The sequence below is a fragment of the Crassostrea angulata genome, chromosome 6 (genome assembly GCF_025612915.1).
Source record: "Crassostrea angulata isolate pt1a10 chromosome 6, ASM2561291v2, whole genome shotgun sequence".
NCBI classification, from domain to species: Eukaryota; Metazoa; Mollusca; class Bivalvia; order Ostreida; family Ostreidae; genus Magallana; species Magallana angulata.
This window is the reverse complement of record NC_069116.1, coordinates 31443978-31464402: the sequence shown is the minus strand read 5'-3', so window position 1 is coordinate 31464402 and position 20425 is coordinate 31443978. Positions and strand designations below refer to the sequence as shown.

Here is a 20425-nt window from a genome sequence, read left to right as displayed (position 1 = left end):
TAATATTACTCAGTTTGTGCAAAAAAGCATCAGTGAACTTGTTACAATGTAGTTACCATGGAGAACATAAATGCTTTTACTTTGGAGACTATATCAATATGGGCTGGTAAAACTCAAACCCAGTATATAATTAATTATTTTATCTTTGAAACAAATTGATAATTTTTCACTTAAAACTTTTGAAATGTATTGATACAATATGATATCATTATAATATTCATAACCCAACTTTTTATTAACAAATTCAAAGTCCATAAAATATTTATTTTGAAAATGATACATGTGTGGTTTATATTAGCAATGTTTCTCGTTGATACTTGATTACTGCTCAACGTAACCGGGTGGGTACTGAACTTGGATGTTTGGTGGACAGTTTGGTGTCTGACAGCATTTTCCCGGACCTGGTGGATTCAGACTACAGGAAGGTGGGAGGTTCCATTTTAAACATCTGTCAAAAGTCAATAACTTTTTTGATAAATGCATTAATAGTATTCATATGTCACAGGGTATTCCAGGAAATGTCTTGTGATTTATAAACGTCTAAATCCCTTTACAATTTCTTTTATCCAAAGCATATTTGTTGCTTCTGAAATTAAGTATTGGAAAACTTATAACATTGAGAACATTGAATTCATATGTACTATTTCATTGTGATTGGAATTTTTTAAATATTATTTTTGACATAAAGAAGTAATTAAAGTAATGTAAAATCATACCTATAGGTCGGTTTTTAATTAAATATATTGCAATTCTTTATAATGACCCCTTTTTAAAGATATTGCCAAACTTACTTAGAGTAACAAAAAACCAGTAAAACAAATTTTGTTTTACTTTAAAAGACTCTTTGCCGTGAATTTGAATAATTCTCCTACAATGTAAACTTACAATCCTGTGCAAGCGTATTTTCCAGTGACGGCGTCGTGACACGTACAGCTGTATGTACAGCCATCCTTCCAAGTCTCTCCTTGTTGGTAAACGTGGTCCTTGTATACACAGCCTAAACACACGGTAATTCCACTTAGTCTCATGTGTTGTATATAATACGTACTATTCATGTACATTTATGCCAACATACTTATCATTGCTGTAAATCTGTTTTCTTGAAAATAGAAAAAAATGTTACATTGTTGAAACCAACTTTTTTTCGCGACGACTTTATTTCACAATAAATTGGTTCGCGGCGATTAATTTTGTGAAAGAGCTTCATCAACCCTTATGGCTATTTACAACCGTATAGCATGAACTGATTCGCGGCGAAAAATATTAGCGACGACAAGCTAAAGGTTTTTACGGCGGCGTGGAAGGGCCAGATGAAAAAATAAAAAATTCTTATTTGTTCGGACAAATAAGTTATTTGTTCGGACGAATTACGATTTGTTCGGACGAATTAGGATTTGTTCGGACGAATAAGTTATTTGTTCGGACGAATTAGGATTTGTTCGGACGAATTACATTTTTGTTCGGACAAATAATTTATTTGTTCGGACAAATAAGTTATTTGTTCGGACGAATTACGATTTGTTCGGACGAATAAGTTATTTGTTCGGACGAATTAGGATTTGTTCGGACGAATTACACATTTGTTCGGACAAATAATTTATTTGTTCAGACAAATAAGTTATTTGTTCGGACGAATTAGGATTTGTTCGGACGAATTACGATTTGTTCGGACGAATAAGTTATTTGTTCGGACGAATTACGATTTGTTCGGACGAATTAGATATTTGTTCGGACAAATTAGGATTTGTTCGGACGAATTAGGATGTCATAATCATGGATACATAAATGTGAAAAGTCTAATCAGTTTACATGATCATGTGCGGATCCAGAAAAATTTACCGGGGTAGTGGTGGTGGTGGTGGTGGGGGGGGGTCTGATAGATAGTTTTGTTTGTGGGGTGGGGGGGGGGGGCAAGGCCCCCCGACCACCCCGGCTCTAGATCCGCGTATAGATGTATGCCAACTCTAGTCAGCGCAGGTTTTTTCTTTGCTAACTATAAGTTTTATTTCGCGCAATGCCAGAAGAAATGATTCCAATAGTCATAATTATATGATTCCGCAGGTGGATTTCGATTGTCGATGTTTATATTGAATATGTAGTCATTCTCCTGTTTACTTGGGACACTGGACATACGAAATTATCTTACGCCTTAACTTTATACATATACATGTATACGATCAAAGTTAATTGATATACTTCGTGGAATTGTAATAATCGCACAATTACTTAAGTGACTTATAAAACAAACTAGTTTTTTACTTTTTACTTAATATACTTTATAATATAAAGACTACATGTATATTTAGACTACATGTATCTGCTCTGGTAATGATGTAGATGAAAGGGGGGGGGGGTCAAGCCACCCCTTTCCTTCAAATGATAAATTGTTAATAATATAGACATAGGTGTTACATGTATACTATCTGACATGTATGCAATATCTGACATATTGTGCTGTCAAGCTCAATTTTCAAACTCTATCTATCTAAAGGATTGGAGTTATATTATCATGGTGCCATGGGTTTTCGATAGTCTAAAACTAATGTTAACCTTAATGGTTGTCTCATTAGTCAACTTTGAATCTATTTCATTTTTAAAATCAGACATAGCATCAAAAATCGTCGATCATACAAAATCAAAGTTAGTCGTCATCATATGCAGTTTTTATCTATAAATAACCTGGATGCCGCATAGGACCGATGAAAATAGGCGTCAGATGTTTACGATAGTATGATTCATAAACAAAATTTTTCAATAATAGTTAAGAAAAATGAGATACAACCTTTCGTAAATATTGTATAAAATTGTCAATTGTTTTGTAAGCTTTTATTTCACCTTAAATCGTCCAATTATTTTAATTTTCCCCATAACTTGATTCAATCAGTTATGATTATTCAATCAGTTATGATTATTGATAATGTTTTTATTTGCGCTCCTAAGATTCCAAACATAGGAAAACTTTACAAAGCCATATGATAATTTTAACATGCAAATACGTCATCAGAGGTCTATTTGACGGACAATAAGTATTTTTATCATTAAATTCTATTTTTATTACTTTTTGCATTATAGTTAGGATGTTGTGATATTTTGCTGACTTTATATTATAAAGTATAAGTAAAAATTAGCTTGTTTTATAAGTCACTTTTAAAAGTAACTGTGCGATTATTAAAATTCCACGAAGTATATCAGTTAACTTTGATCGTATACATGTATATGTATAAAGTTAAGGCGAAAGATAATTTCGTATGTCCAGTGTCCCAAGTAAACAGGAGAATGACTATATTTTCAATATAAACATCGACAATCGAAATCCACCTGCGGAATCATATAATTATGACTATTGGAATCATTTCTTCTGGCATTGCGCGAAATAAAACTTATAGTTAGTTAAGAAAAAACCTGCGCTGCCTAGAGTTGGCATACATGTACATCTATACGCGGATCTAGAGCCGGGGTGGTCGGGGGGCCTTGCACCCCCACCCCGCAAACAAAACTATCTATCAGACCCCCCCCCCACCACCACCACCACCCCGGTAAATTTTTCTGGATCCGCGCATGATCATGTTAACTGATTAGACTTTTCACATTTATGTATCCATGATTATGACATATCTCTCTCTCTCTCTCTCTCTCTCTCTCTCTCTCTCTCTCTCATACATGTACCACTATTAATAACTTATTCGTCCGAACAAATCCTAATTCGTCCGAACAAATCCTTATTCGTCCGAACAAATCCTAATTCGTCCGAACAAATAAGTTATTTGTCCGAACAAATCGTAATTCGTCCGAACAAATCCTAATTCGTCCGAACAAATAAATTATTTGTCCGAACAAATCATAATTCGTCCGAACAAATCCTAATTCGTCCGAACAAATATCTAATTCGTCCGAACAAATAACTTATTCGTCCGAACAAATCCTAGTTCGTCCGAACAAATAACTTATCTCTCTCTCTCTCTCTCTCTCTCTCTCTCTCTCTCTCTCTCTCTCTCTCTCTCTCTCTCTCTCATACATGTACCACTATTAATAACTTATTCGTCCGAACAAATCCTAATTCGTCCGAACAAATCCTTATTCGTCCGAACAAATCCTAATTCGTCCGAACAAATAAGTTATTTGTCCGAACAAATCGTAATTCGTCCGAACAAATCCTAATTCGTCCGAACAAATAACTTATTTGTCCGAACAAATCATAATTCGTCCGAACAAATCCTAATTCGTCCGAACAAATATCTAATTCGTCCGAACAAATAACTTATTCGTCCGAACAAATCCTAGTTCGTCCGAACAAATAACTTATTTGTCCGAACAAATAGCTAATTCGTCCGAACAAATAACTTATTTGTCCGAACAAATCATAATTCGTCCGAACGAATCCTAATTCGTCCGAACAAATCCTAATTCGTCCGAACAAATAACTTATTCGTCCGAACAAATAGCTAATTCGTCCGAACGAATAAGATTAATTTTTTTTCTCATCTGGCCCTTCCACGCCGCCGTAGGTTTTCAATAATATCGCGAAAATTTCTCTCACGCAAAGAAAAGTAGGTTTACATTATTTAATGACGTACAGATATTCCTTCAAAATATGTGTTGTGTCTTTCATTTTTTATTTATCTATCATGGCATCTTTCATTTTTTTATGTCAACCTGTAGATGATCCAGTAAAGGCACCATGATTTCCATTGCTGGTGCCAGGGCATTTATGACAGTAAGCCTGACAGTTCTTCAAGACCCAGTCAGTATATGTTGGATCGGAGCAGACACCTTGTCCGTAGTTGACACAGTTGTGAATTGCATCAGCACACGTTCCTAAAAAAATGTAAAGAACTATATATGATAAGAGTTAAATTTGGCCCCCATAATTCGCCATTTTTCAAGTGTTTCGGGTACAATAAAATGTTAACTAATTTTTTAGAAGAGTTGTTATAGAATATATTTTTCATCTATTTATTTGATTAATTTGCACTCACTTGCAGTATATGACGTCAGAAGTGACGCCATTTCTATAATTCAATCAAAATCAGCCAAAAATTGACATTTTTCTTATCTATTTACGAATTGGAAATATAGAGCGCATGCTTGAACAAGGAAAATTTTTTTGTCACTTATTAGTCTTAGCTAGATACATCTCTGATTAAAATATTTTATTTGTTCAAGAATGCGCTCTATGTTTCCGGAAGAAAAAACTGCTAGAAAACAAGCTGTTTTACGCTAAAAATGCAAAAATGGCGGGAAAAGGTTGTCTTTACAATGTTATATTTCTAAATTGTGGGCACTTGAAACAAAATGAATATTATGTAAACACGTCACATACATATCTGTACTAGGAAAACAAAGAATGATAGTTAAATGATGATGTTCATTTTAGGGGGCCATTTTAGGACCTTATTATATATAGTCCTGGCCAGATTCAAAGAGTTACCGGTGGATAATTTTACAGTGTTATTGCACTGTTTAGAGGTTGTTTTATCTCTGGTGTTGTAATCAAAAGGAATATCAATGGAATTGGTAAGGATACAATGCATTATTGATGTAAATTGTTATTAATAATTTATAATTTGCAACGAGCTTTGACTACACCACAAATGATTCTGGGTCCCGTTTCTTCAAACTTGACTTTTGACGTTTTAACTTTAGTGAATCATTTTAGTCGTTTTAACTTTCAAGCTTAAATTATGTCTATGTCGCTCCAAGTAAACATCTCACCAATACTATTTTTTTATCAAAGGTTTTACTTATATCTTTTAAAGAACATTTTGGCGTGTAAAACGTTACTTTATTCGATGATCTTGCGATGTATAATCAATATCTTGGGATGTAAGTTCTATTTCTTGTAATGTATATTCTACAATCTTGTAATGTTTGTTCGATATCTTGTGATGTATATTTTTTATCTCGTGATGTATATTCTGTACCTTGTAATATCTATTTAAAATCTTGTATTGTATGTTTAAAATTTTGTAATGTATGTTCGATAATATTGTGATGTAATTTCAATATATTGTAATGTGTATGGTATATATGTAATTTTCATTTATATATTTCAATCTCTTATGTTCATGTGTATTTTATATCTTAAAACATACATCACAAGAAACTGAACTTACATCATAAGATTTTGAATATACGTTACAGGAATGTTAAATATAACAATGTTTTACATGCCATAAAAAACAAAACATTGATAAGGTATAGACGTTCTTCTGCTGTTTAAACAAAAATTAAAAATACAGTATTGATTTTGATTTGTAAAAAATGCATACTTTTCTATGAGAATGATGAAACCTATTTTTCATTCATAAAGTAGAGCTGTCTCTTGTAGTACATATAGATGTTAAAACATCAACGTATAATAGCATAGGGATATAAATTTGCATAAAGATATAAACTTTGCAATTACTGTGACAGTAAAATCGTGAAAATTTTAGAGTTACTCTTAAATTTGGCAAGCAAAAAAAAATAACACAGGTATATATCACAAAAGCTGTTCACCCATATTTGACAGAAAAATAAATTCAAATAAAGAATGATTTTCTTACCTGCTTGTCTACGATTCATTTCCTTAATTTTCTCGGAAGCGCCCAAAGCTGTAGACATGAAAACTAATACGACAATTCTATTCATTGTAAGGAACGTAGATTTAACTTGATTCTAGGCTCTTGTCATTCGTGCTTTGTGTTATCGTTTCGCTATTGTGCAGTCCTTTATATACACCTACTAAACTGTGACGTGATGCTTTTGTTGTGATATTAGGTCACTTCAATTTGAAATTCATTGTCCTGTAAATTCGAGTCTTTAACCCATGATGTTAACAAGGAATCAAGTTTAATCCATCGTTAATTATTGTAGTCCACGTGTATTTTTGAGTTTCCATTGTCTCAGACTTCCATTCTGCTCAGCATTTTACTTTTTTGTCACTTTATTATTCCTAATGTCAGTCATTGTGGGTTTCATAGGGGCATGTTCATGATTTTTGTCAAAAATTATTTTTTCCGTTTTTGATGTTTACAATGCTTCAGTAAGCCATTTATGATAGTGGGTGTTGCTAAAACGCGAAACGGAAAACGGAACAAAAAGCAATACGGAAAATGTTATGTAATGTTATTTACTTGATAGATGTGTTTAACACGCTTAATACGATATAATTAAAGTAATTTTTTAATATTGCTAAGACTGTTATCCATATTAAGATTAATTCAATGAGAATAATATGTATGATTTTCTCAAAACTAAAAATACATGCTTTGACCACTAGCCCCAGTTTATCAAACTAAACAACATATCCAGCTCTCTATTCGGATTAAGTTGCAGGAATGTACAATCACGAAGGTAAACGTATAAAAACTGTAAAATACTAGGAATAAGTAATCTAAAACGGTAGAAGATTTAGACAACGAATGCCGATATAAGACGAAAGAAATGAGACTTTGCACTACATCTAGAAAGTTAGTGATCCAATAAAATGATTTTGTTTCGATTAAATGATCTTTAAAATAGCAAAACGAAATGGATAGCTAACAGATGTTGCAGCAAACCCCGTAACAACGATAATGGATGCTGTTCGCCTGTCATGTTTTTGATATCAAGATTGCTAATAATAAAGTTTTAGAAGCATGGATCACTAAAAATTTAATGTGGATGAGTGTACATCATGTTTGAATTTTTTTTCAGAATAAATTTGAAACCCGAAGCAAGTTTCGAAGTCATGAAAAACACATCCAATCGCTTCAAAAAACTGCCCTACATTTTTACAAAAGGAAAGTCATCAAAAATTTAAAGTTATTTCAATAGCTTATTTAATCACAATGTGTATACAGTTCATTTTTCCGTTTCGTACTTTATTAAGCAAATTGAATGATAGACATTCGTAAGAATTATATCAAACAATTAAGCAACCTTTTGAAAATAATCATTCATTAAATATGTCATTGAATAAATGATACAAAGTACTATAAATAGTTCCAGTCTATGCAATATTTAAGCGATAAACGTCATAGTATTTTTTCCGTCTTCCGTTCCGTTCCGCATTTTAGCAACACCCTATAATAGTCAACCAAAATTTGAGTGCCAGTGGTCGAGTGATACGCGAGATACAGAGCTCAAAATTCTTGGTTTTGTAAACAAAGTTTTTATCTACAATTTTAATGTTGATAAGAAATTTCCAAGTTAAGACTTAAAATGAATGTGACAAACGCTAGGAACTGTTATTTTATGTTACAACAAATTAGAAGATAAAAAGAAATCAGCTTCAAGAAGAGTTTTTACTGGTATATTGACCAAATGTAAACAAAAACAGAGCCTTGTTTGCATAACAAAGAATTGTAAGCTTTGTATTTTGCTTTTAATTAACTCCACGACTGACACTCAAAATATGATTGATCAATAGAAATACATTCCTTAAGCTTTGTTAACAATAAAAAAAATTAAAAAATCAAATTCGATAAAAATCGTGACCATGCCCCTTAAGCCAAATCTGCAAAATATGCGACATATAAATTAATATTATATTAATGTGAAACAAAAAAGGGTAGTCAGATCAATTCTTCGCCTCGGCAAAAGAGCTGAGATTATTAGTTTAGTATGAATCTCAATGTTTAGGTATACAATTCTCAGTGAAATTGGGAAGAAGAACAAAAAAGGTGAAAAATTACCTTTGTCAGCAATTGGACAGAAAATCCTCTTCAATTATGATTTGCTAAGACCTTTGTTTTGTCCAACTAAAAAGTATAATTCAATTCACGTCCAATCCTACATTGTAAGTCATAAAAAACTGCTCATTGACCCAAAACTACGACGAATATTCATACAGCATTTATGTCAATCATTTATGTTAATTAAACAAATTTGGAGTCATTTTTTTCAGAAAAGTGTAAGTCAAAACAAAATAAAAAACAACAGGGGATATATTATTTTTATGATACAGGCATCGTTGTCTTTTCTCTGTAATGTTGATGAAAGGAATAGATGTGATGTCAGTTTGCAATTCTGTCTGGTATTTCGACTCTTTTACTTGCCGTTCTCTAATAAAAATTATGTAACGCTGCATTGGATTCAAAAATGAACCGTATCTGGAATCCAGCCTTTAAAGCATCTCTGCTTCTTTACAAAATTGTATTTTTTTAGTGCGTTCTTTATCATGTTAATAGTAGGGGAAAAGATAGACATATTGAGCCCACTTCTTTACAATGTTTTATCTTAACGATATTTGAAAATAAAAACCAGAAGTGAGTAGCAAAATTATTAGGGTAGCTTTTGTAGAGATATTACTTTCTTTTTTTTATGTTTTTTTTTTTCTAATTTAAAGGCCAACACTGATAAGCCTGATCAGCCTTTTGTGATACAATAGAAAATGCAGCTAATATGTGGGTAATTGAGCTAACGTTTTTCACATATTTCACAAAAAGTGTGTCTTTGTTTTCTCTTTGCATTTATACATTTTTAAGATATTTTTTTGTACCTTATGTACCATTGATATATTTGGAAAAAAATAGAATAGAAACTTTCATTTTGTAGAGTCATTAGTTGAATGTTCGTCCAATCAGATTTGCAATTTCAAGTTAGACTCATATGATATTCGTACTTTTCGTTTTAACAATTAATTAGTAAATTTGATTAGACTTATATTAAATATGTTTTGTCGCAACGTTATGCGTTTTTTTTTCTTTTAAGCTTAAAAGCAATATAATTAACTAATGAAGAAGTAACAAATTACATTTTTTGAATACTTTGTCAAGACATAATTGTACTGACAACAATATATGTACAACTTTATTACTGTAACAACATAATTATACAACAACATTAATTAGCATTGTTTAAATTACAGGTACCTCGAAAATGTATTCTGCAAAAATAAGGAGGATATGATAACTTCTTTTCAACTGTTGGGTAAGTATATATAATTCGACTATTTTTTGTTAATTTTCAACGTTCTTAGCTGCGTTTAACGAAAGCACTGACGACAAAGTCGTAAATATTTTCAGTTTCATTGAATGATATTTAACGAAAAAAGCGTAACAAAACCATACTTAAACAACCATTCTGATGTTTATAGTTATATTTTACAGCCATGAGAATAAAACATTGATTAGTTTGTGATTAGTTAGCGTTCATTAATTTAGTCGTAAGTCGTTGCTCGTTCTTTTGCAAAACGCACAACTGATTGTTGGCATAATGCGCATAAAGTGCATATCCTCAAACAAGTTCACAAAAGTGCATTAAACAACTGATAAATCCCATACTACTTTTCAGATACTGTATATCTAAAACTATATTTGTCCGAATGACCAAGATAGAAAGTTACATAAATAGACTCATACATGTTCTCCTTGTACTAGAGGTTTGATTGGTACTCAAAACTACACCATTTCATCAAGTGCAGGGGAACATTGTTTTTTGCAATCAGAAGAATAATTTTCAAAAGTTTTAAGAATTATTTATTTTATTGACACCTGTTGTTCGGTTTGATTTTGATAGTAAAACTTATAATATGACGCAATATGGTACTGAAAATTTCAGTAAAGTGGCATTTATAAATCTTTATAACTGTCTGTATTTGATTGCAAACACCCTCAGACTGGTCATTCTTCCCAACCTGCAAGACTGCTTTTGCGTTAAATAATGCAAAATGCAATAATTGTTTTACTTTCTGTTTGATTTTTCAATATGGTTGGAAAAGTTTTTCTTAATATCATATATTTTACCATGTTTATAATAATTTCAAAGAAACGCCTGGCGATCCGTAATAATTCAAACTGATGTAAGTGAGCCTTGTTGATGGAAACTGTCAAAACAATATTTAATCATTGAAAAAATGTGTATTGATTTTACTTGCTTTTATGGCATATGCTTTGGTTGATGTCGGTTTTCTTTTCAATCATAAAGTCGTTTGTCTCTGTAGAGTACGGTGAACAAAGATAAATTACACGCGACTTGCGCATGCATTATACTAATTTTGATAAGTATTATCAGTGTTAGTCAAATAAAAAATTACAGACATTTACAGTGATAGTAGAAAAGTGCCATGACGCAATGTGTACACAAGCATTGAAAAATATTGTCATTTAGAGTGTAGTCAATATGTTTGTAATGTAAAGATATACAAAGAAGTATTTTAAAACGGCAAAAAGAACACAATGAATCTTAATGAGATATTTTTATATCAATTTTTTCGACAAAGTGTGATTTTTAAAGATCGTTAATAATGAACATTTAAACAGAGAATTTTCGCTCGGGTTTATCTTCTTTTTCATAATGAAGATGTGTCATGTTGAAATTTTGAATTAACCGGGTGGCATTAGATAAAAATTTACATGACAAAGTTGTCTTGTTGTAAATTCATATTTACTAACACCCAGTAAGTTCAAAATTGTCAACAAAAAAGAAGGATTTCATCCTCAGATATAGTTTACATTCTTAAATTAGCCAGAATGGATAAAAGATTATCAGCCCCCCCCCCCCCCCCTCCCCCGTTATAAATCCCCATAAGAGGTATGTTTTCGATTCGGTCATTTCCTCGAATTAAAAGAACTAGGGGGCATGTCAATTAGGAATTCTTTGACGGATATGTGCATGAGAATTTTTTTTTAAATGATGGAAAATGAAATAAGGGACAACTTCTTTTATGTATAAATTTTCAAATATTTTTATGATCATCAATTTAACACAAAGAAATAAAATTACCTCTTTGCATAATCTTTATTTAATTCTATATAACAGTTCTTTTTGATCACTCAGAAATCCCAACCGTCAATGATTAACAATTGATATCAGATTTTAACTCAAGAAGTTTAAGAGGAATCAGATTTGAGGTTGTCACATAGGAGATGTCTTTTGTTAAACCCTGTAGGGTAGAGATGAAGAAAGCTGAGGTCACACCCTGTACAAACTGACGGTACTCTGTTAAAAGGGTGTCGTTTGTTGTCTTGCAGAAGTGGGTTACATGACACACTGCAGAAAACATCAAACAAAAAAAATTAGAAAACGTGAAGTAAACAATAATTATCCCGTTGAGCGATATTATTTAAAGTATAGAATGTCTGAAATTATACATATGAAAATTGTATACATACTTTCCCACCCCGCTGGATCCAGAATGTCACAGTGTCCAAAATCCTGACAAAACAAAGGCAGACTGTAGTGATTTTAATTTTCTCTTTCCTTATAATTTTTTTTTTGGATGCAACATAAATAAAGTACCATATTTATATCGAATAAGAATATCTAGATAATGCTGCAAGAAAATTTTAAAATGCTTACATTAAAAAAAGATGCAGACTATGTCTACTGCATACTTTTATATTCTTTAAGGAGGTAGAATTTCGGTAAAAGGCGGTTCTTGATACCAATCGAAAACCTTCACTGTTTTATGCATTGACATGAATTTGAGAACAATCGTTTATGCTTTTGGAAAGATTTTCGATGTCCTTAAAGTGTCCTTCTCTATTGCAATAGAAAATCAGGCTCTATATAGAGAGTTAAAAACATGTAGCTTGTACATACCGCTACATTCATGACAATTCGAGGACAGGACCAAATATCGTACAACTTGTTGTAGTCAAAACCAGGAATGGCGCATTTCAATCCCTCCTCGGAGAGCTGTGTTCCGTACATTAAGGCAGGCATGCCGTTTTTGATGGGAGAATCAACGTCAGCCGTGAAAGGTTCCAAAAATGCAGTAGACTGGAAATTTAACGCATAATTATCAGTTTCAAGTATTTTCAAATTTTGCAAAACGTAGACATTATTTTACAGTTTTCACTGATATCTTTATGATTTAAAAGTAAAACGTAGCAAGCTTTCAGTTTGGAATAGTGACAGACATTGGTATATTTGGTCAAACGTTGCCAAATAAGAATAGATATACGTTTAAATTTCATTGACGCGATGATTTTTTTTCCATCAGGGCATCAGAAAATTAATTTAATCAAGTTAAGTACTTTGAATAGATTTCTCTTTTCTTTAATCATTTTCACGCTGACGTCACATCCTGACGAATGACAAAGCAGCCCTGTTGAGTTGAAGACAGGTATTGCTTCGGTTCTGTTTCTGAAATAGTTTTCCAACTGAAATAGAATATGTTGGCATTTATTTTGCAGAAGTTGATAGTTTCTCTATTCTGTTATTCTAATGGGTTCTGGTTTTATATTGTTACAATCTTACCCAAGTCAGTTGTTTGAAAAATTTGTCGATGTCCTGCTTTCCATATTTTTGGGGTTTGGTGAATTGCATCCTCTCGTCGTAAACGGGAAACTGGTAGTCCACTCCAAACACGAAGAAACCATGTGAAGCAATGGAGGATAGGACAACCGTGTACAGCTCGGATAGGACGTACGTGTTAAGACCGCCCAGGAAAATCACAACTGGATAGTCACCATTTTCCAATGGGAAAAACGCTGAAATGTTATTAAATAATCATTATGAGTTGGTTTTTTCAAAATCATAACAGAAAACCATGTCTTTAATTGTTTGGTTTTTTTTAAAATTATTTTATGGTTACAAATTTATTAATTTATTAAGTCTTTTTTTTTTGATTTTGTGTCTTAAATGAATTAACCTTTACTGAATGTTTATATTAGGAAACGTATTCGAATTAATAGGATTCTTTGGCCTAGACACAAATGCAAAGGAAAGGTGTATTTTATTTTAGATTACAAGTGATTACATTGTTAAAATGGAACACGGAATGAATTTAGAAGTATATTTCTATGACAGCATTTACCTATTGTATGTAGCGGACTCCCAACTATGGTTTCCGACAGTGTAATTTGACCGACTTTTAGGAGACCTTGTTTGTACGGATTCCCTTTGTCTACGTAAATACCGCCCACAATAGCACATGCTTAAAAGACAAAACAAATTTAATATGTTATGTTCACATTATTGGGGTACATGTAAAAAAAATATTACAAGTATTTCAAATGTTATCATACTTTAAACAAAATGGAATATGAATGTGTTTATTGCATGTAAAGGCCAAAACTTGACGGTCTTTTGGTTAAAATGGTGAACCAATTCTTGTTTTGCAGGACATTAATTTTGGAGCTGGTTCAAAAACCCGACATAAAAATATAGTCATGCAGTGATCATTTGAACACTAGTTTTTATCATATGCATTTTAACATCAGAAGTAAACATTTTTGTATGAACACGTCGAAAAATATAACTGTATGTGTGTTGTATTTTGCATCTGTCATGTATGTGTTCAAAGATATCCCCTCTCCTCGATATTAAAAAAGTATGATGTTCTTATATTTGAAACCAAGACATAAATGGAATAATAATCCCAACTTACTTGCAAATAAGCTTAATATCACGTCACGTTTCATCTTCTTCAGCTTATTAAATCGACATGTATGGTATTTACGATAATATAAATTAATGTAAATAAACAACAACAACAACCCAGACGGTCACGAGTGCTCGATTGATAACGTTGAGCTGTATTAAATACCTGTATGCATTAACTATTTATCGGTGATCTATTTAATTATGGGGCCAATTTGATAATCCATTTCCATTTATATTTAAGGTAAATGTATCAGTGAACCCAATGATGTGCAAAGACGAAAGATGTTGGTTCCTGTTATAAGAACAAGAATCCAATTTGATCGTTTCAATTGTAATGAAACCATACAGTATCATATCACAAACCGAATATTTTTACACCTTGGTTTACTTAGAGGTTATCTTAATCTTGCCCAATGATGTATAGCTGCAGATCTGCACCTATATAGAAAGTCGTGTCTACAGGCCGTGGCTCTCTCCGTTAAGATACAATATTGTACCGCTCCGCAAAATGATCTGAATGACATACGCATTTACCATATTAACAGTATACAATGTAAATGAAGCTACACCTAACACATTAAAAATATTCCCTTTTTAATCACTTTTTTTTTTTTTACAAATGTTCATAGTGTACAAGCTCTGTTGCGAACGCTTTGAAGCCGGCAAAAGTTTCCTCTCCGGCGGGGATGATGTAGGAGGTAGGGGCCACGAATCCGTGTAGGCCGGTGTCTCTTAGCTCCACAGTGTAGGAATACTTTACTCCGCATGCGCCCTTGGCATAATCGTCAGCTCCTCCGGCTGCAGCATCTGGAAAATTTTATGACGTCATCATTTAAAAGGATCAGTCCCAGCTAGTATAGGTAGGAATGCTATATTGATTATATTTTTTTTTCAGAAAGACATTTGAATTGTGTTTGAAATGCACACATGATCAGCAGACCCTTTTTCAAAAATAATTTATTTATCAAGAAGATTTTTGTAGAAATAATTTTATACGAGTTATCTCTCTTGTTGGAGAGGCGTTACACCTTAAGGAGTGAAAAAAAGATTGGATCTAACAGCAATTGATATCTGATTGGTGTTTAATTATTCTGGGTATGGGAATTTATACAACCCTCGATAACTCTTAACTATTCTATTTGTATTTAGAAAGGTAACATACAAAGAACTCGGGTGTCCTCCCCTACAGTAAATGTCCTCCCGTGTGTGTGACGAATTGCAGTTGCTGCCGATCGGCCCAGATGATCCTTTAAAGAAAAAAAAAGCTTCACTTCAAAATACAAGTTACTGTACTGAAAAGACAATAGTTCAGTTGTCATGAGAGACACAAGTTGCTAGAAAAAATTTCGACGGTTTAAAAAAATAAAATTATAGACGGTTCATTTTACATTTCGTTCATACAAAAATTGATTTCAAAATGTTAACAGTAATGGTCATCTCACCAAGTCCCTGTAATCGGCGGGTAAGATTGGGGTGTAGCCCCAGGGATAGATCCAGTATTGTCCGTATGTGTGCACGTTCAGGTAGGCGATCAGGTTGCTATGGCTGCACAGGAAGTTCTGAATATGTTTGGTCTCTATTTCTGACGTGGCGTGAGTTCCTGCGTGGACCTCTTCACAAGGATTACGACTTCCGCCATTGTCTGTGGAAAGTGAGTGAAAGCTGGATTTTCTCTTATAGTATATATATATATATATATATATATATATATATATATATATATATATATATATATATATATATATATATATATATATATATATATATATATATATATATATATATCTGTCCTAGAGCCAGCTCCATGTACATGTACTTGCATGCACTTATTTTTATGATAGTTCAGACAAATAATTTTTGTTGCGAGAAATGAGCGCAAATCAATGCACCGTTTTGGTTGAAGTTGAAAATCTTGCTAAAGTAGACAATTAACATATTTATATAGCTATTTCTATCTAACGGGAAATAAATCTTTTAAGTACAGTTTGTAATGCTATCATATGCACCAAAAGGCACAGAGAGTGGATTTTACCAGGGTTCCAGTGATAAGCAAAGTTCCTGTTGAGGTCTACACCATTGCAGCCACTGATTACGGGCCGTCTGTTCTTTCTCCACATTCTGTCCTATAAATATATAAACCACGGTCGTAACCTTCAAGGGCATGCTGAAATATACACGGTAGATATTTTTCGGACATGGTTTTGAAAGATAATGTTAGATGCACTCTGATATTTTTTAACAATTCATCTTCATTTTTTCTCAAGTCTTTTTCTTAAGTTTCTTAAGAACCGTTGAGAGTCATAGTAAGAGTTTATGCTTGAAGAGAGGGTAAAAGCTTTTTTCTTCAAGTAATGAAGGCACCAGTATTTGCGGTATATATCTTACGTGGCTTCGACTGTATTCGTAACCATCGGGGTTTACCACAGGAGCAAAGTAGAAATCGAACTTTCCGAGGAGAGCGTCGATTGTTCTGTCTCGACTGGGATTGTTGGCAATCTGAATAATAATACTTAATAATCAGTGAAAGGAAACAGTGTTTTAGCAATGACCAAGTCCAAATACATAGTACCAAAACAAAGTTGCAACAGGGCAAAAACTTTTCTTAACACATACATTGTCAATATTAATTGTATATCTAATTTATTGCTGTTTAAATTATTGTAGTGCAGGTGTAGAAAGTGCAAAAAACTACCTTCTACAAGACAAAACTGCATCCAAATTTGATTTTATGTACATATATTTGAGGAAATACTTTGGACATAAAAAAGCAAGTAAATACTCTTAATATCTGGACTATTTTAAAACTAAAAGTGACCTATCGATGCAAAAATAGAAGAAGCTTTGTTGACCTGATCAATAAAGTAGAGGACTGTGGTAACTGCCAGCCATTCCCTGGCGTGGATTCCCCCATCAGCGTATATGGCCTTCTTGTTGACGCCGAGGTTGTTGCTGATCTACGGTAAAAGGACTGTATCCATCGAATGAATCATTTGGTATATACGTTTACTGACTGTATCATTCGACTAAATCATTTGGTATATATACGTAAATTGACTTTTTTGAATCATTTGGTATATATGTTAATTGACTGTATCATTCGAATGAATCATTTGGTATATACGTTAATTGACTGTATCATTCGAATGAATCATTTGGTATATACGTTAATTGACTGTATCATTCGAATGAATCTTTGGTATATACGTTAATTTAAGCATTGAATCATTATTTTTTGAAAGATGTGGTCTCATAACTGCAACGGTGTGTGCATACAAATTGAATAACGCGCGCTAGCGAGTTATGAAAATTTGTTTGCACACACCGTTGCAGTTATGGGACCACATCTTTCAAAAACTAATGATTCAATGCTTATATTTACGTTTTTTAACATTTATTCTCTTTACGAAAAATGATTTATTTTCAAAAATCTCTGCCTTATTCGACGAGTAATGTGCAAGTAACGGAAGAGCCATTGGAACAGCCGAATCATGCTGACAGAAATATTGCACAGAGATTTGATTATTAAAGAGAATTTTATTTTTCAGTCTGTAATTTGATGAATTTACTTTTGGTATATTAAGAAATTAATCAATTGAATTCATTTTACTGTTAAAATATGTTTACATCAAGAAATAATTATCAGCGTAAGTATAATATCAGGTCTTGATCTGACTTGAAGTCGCGATGAGAGTCAGTCGTGTTCTTCGAGAAATATATAATAAAGGAAGACTGTATTCATACGCACCAGATTTGGTGATTGGGTCTTCTGTGTTATGCGTAAATATCTCTCAAATAAATCAATGCAATTTGATAGGGGAAAGAAAGTAAATGTAAATATTTGACTGTATCACTCAAATGAATCATTAGGTATATACGTTAATTGACTGTATCATTCTACTGAATCATTTGGTATATACGTTAATTGGGACTTTTGTATTCCGAAACAATTGATCTTGATGCTTCACCTTCCCGGCAAATTTTTAAATAGATTTCCTCCGGATGTTTCTTTAACCTGAGCAAGTCAATTAAAAAAAGGATGGAGTCTTGAGTATTGAGACTCTACTGTAATATTTATATCAGGGATATTTCTGTCGTTTAACCTACAATTATACCTTTACGTATTTGATAGCTCTGCCCTCGTAAGAATTTCCCATGGTGTGTACAGTCACGTGAGGATTGGCAGAAGCCAGCGAGTCGAGGTAGGCATTGATCTACAAAAGACAACAGACGGGCGAGTTTAGTTTTCGTCAGGTGTGTGTTTGCAAACAGTCCTAAAGTTGATATATAAATCAAAGAGCTGAAGGGATGGATACATACGGAAGCGTGGTCGTTGAAAGCACCGATACTGAAAGTTGCTCGGCGATCGCGACCAGTGGAAATTTCGTCAATAAGTCTGTAAAAATAAAACCCGATTTGGTTTGTTTTGGTTTTGGTATGTTTGTTTTTTGTTTTGTTTTAGTTTTTTGTTTTTTTTTTGTTTTTTTTTGGGGGGGGGGTTGTTGTTGTTGTTGGTTTTTTTGAGGAGGGGGGGGGGCGGGAGCAGAAGTGATAAATTTTAGTAGAAAGTCACAGCAAATATTTATTTTAAAAGTATTATTTCTATGTGATACACATACATTTACTTATTTCACATATTTGAAAAAAGATAACACGATGACCCACTTTTGAACGTCCGTGATCCAGTGGTTGGCCTTGAGACCTAGAGCCTCGATGTCATTGACAAAGTCTGTGATCTGTTCAGGGTCCACTCTGACGTCAAAAGTCTCATTGAGATAGCGAGGAGACTTCCAAATGTCAAGCTAATTACAGAATGGTAAATTATTGAAAGTTTAATGACCTTCTTTAACATTACTAAACATTGGCCACATGGTCGAACTATATATTCACACAAGTACATATATCACAGGAATCTTCTCTCAAGAACCGTATGGAAGGAGAGTGTATACAAAATGATTCCAGTGGACTAAATAAGTGACACGTTCATTAAGTCTTTTTATAGTTATACATGTACATGTATAAGTGTTATGAAACCTATAAGAAAGTCCAAGTGCATGTAGTTGACCTGGTTAATATAATATATGTGCGTTTCAAGAACTTCAAATACGAAGAAGAAAAAGGTATATAATTATAAAATCTCGCTCTCTCTCTCTCTCTCTCTCTCTCTCTCTCTCTCTCTCTCATATATTATGAAATGCACAGAGATAAAAATGAAATGTCTCACGTGGTATTTTTTAGCCAAAGAGAGCAGCTCGTGCACATCTTCGATTGTTTTGGGCAAGATCTGGAGTACTTCGTGCCTGTAAATTAATAGGATAAATGTAAACACGGCCATACATACATGTATGTACAGATAGGGCGTGAAGATTGTACCTATCTGCGATATGTTTTATAAAAAAAATTATCGATGAATTTATCTGTATGTTTCATGGTTACAAAAACGGGAGAAAGTATCTATCAAAGTGAATCTTATAACGTTGAATTCCTTGTAAAGTTGACATTTAAACCGTATTTATATTCATTGCTAAAAGTTTTTTTTTTTTAAAGGGTTCCTTATTCTTTTCAAACGTCTGAAATAAATGTTATACGTATGTGACAAGCATACCCATCATATCTAATAGTTGGGTTCGGGACGGACCAAGCGGTCGTACTCAGCATTACCCCCAGGACGAGTTGTGTCCACATCTTTGGTCAATCTGTAATAATAGGTATACATACACATGTATAGCATGTAATGGGGAGAGGGGATGAGGGTAGGGGTTGGGGTTGGTTGTGAACATCACATGCACGAACACATTAAAATTTCCGATTTTCATATTATCTTAATATGTCCCCTTCTCTAAATCAATGTGGGAATGTACAAATAAATGACTGCACTTGCTTTGTTAATTAATTAAGCATGAACGAATGGTCATTACGTTTGTAAAACTTGACCATATGATGGTCGGTAACGTTTAACTTGTTGAACATACCTGTGACACGATGGAAGTAAATTGTTCGGGTTATCTCACCGAAGCATTGATAAGGGAAAGACGTTGTACATCTTAGTACTTAGCTCCAATGCCCCACTTTATCTGTTACACATACAAAAAAAATTAAAACACTTGTGTACACTTAAAAATTTTACGGTTAT

At 33.0% G+C, this 20425-nt stretch overlaps 3 protein-coding genes across 3 annotated transcripts; all 3 read right to left on the bottom strand.

The window, feature by feature from the left end:
• Window positions 1-243: 243 nt before the first annotated feature.
• LOC128186633 (CCN family member 3-like) lies at window positions 244-6703 on the bottom strand. Its single transcript, XM_052856468.1, has 4 exons — window positions 6546-6703; window positions 4654-4815; window positions 886-997; window positions 244-448 (listed from the first exon to the last, which is right to left on the bottom strand). Exons 1-4 carry the CDS (start codon window positions 6628-6630, stop codon window positions 322-324), a joined length of 486 nt encoding a protein of 161 aa, XP_052712428.1. The 5' UTR covers window positions 6631-6703; the 3' UTR covers window positions 244-321.
• A 4908-nt stretch (window positions 6704-11611) lies between these two features.
• LOC128188310 (uncharacterized) lies at window positions 11612-14458 on the bottom strand. The gene is made up of 7 exons (XM_052859283.1): window positions 14300-14458; window positions 13727-13846; window positions 13168-13400; window positions 12945-13070; window positions 12508-12687; window positions 12078-12120; window positions 11612-11955 (listed from the first exon to the last, which is right to left on the bottom strand). The coding sequence occupies exons 1-7, from the start codon at window positions 14331-14333 to the stop codon at window positions 11762-11764; spliced, it is 930 nt and encodes a 309-aa protein (XP_052715243.1). The 5' UTR covers window positions 14334-14458; the 3' UTR covers window positions 11612-11761.
• A 405-nt stretch (window positions 14459-14863) lies between these two features.
• On the bottom strand, window positions 14864-20372 carry LOC128188308 (carboxypeptidase B-like). The gene is made up of 12 exons (XM_052859281.1): window positions 20265-20372; window positions 19898-19988; window positions 19517-19592; window positions 18958-19094; window positions 18613-18688; window positions 18408-18506; window positions 17145-17249; window positions 16681-16791; window positions 16328-16418; window positions 15738-15937; window positions 15458-15542; window positions 14864-15102 (listed from the first exon to the last, which is right to left on the bottom strand). Exons 2-12 carry the CDS (start codon window positions 19975-19977, stop codon window positions 14909-14911), a joined length of 1254 nt encoding a protein of 417 aa, XP_052715241.1. The 5' UTR covers window positions 19978-19988; window positions 20265-20372; the 3' UTR covers window positions 14864-14908.
• Window positions 20373-20425: the final 53 nt, after the last annotated feature.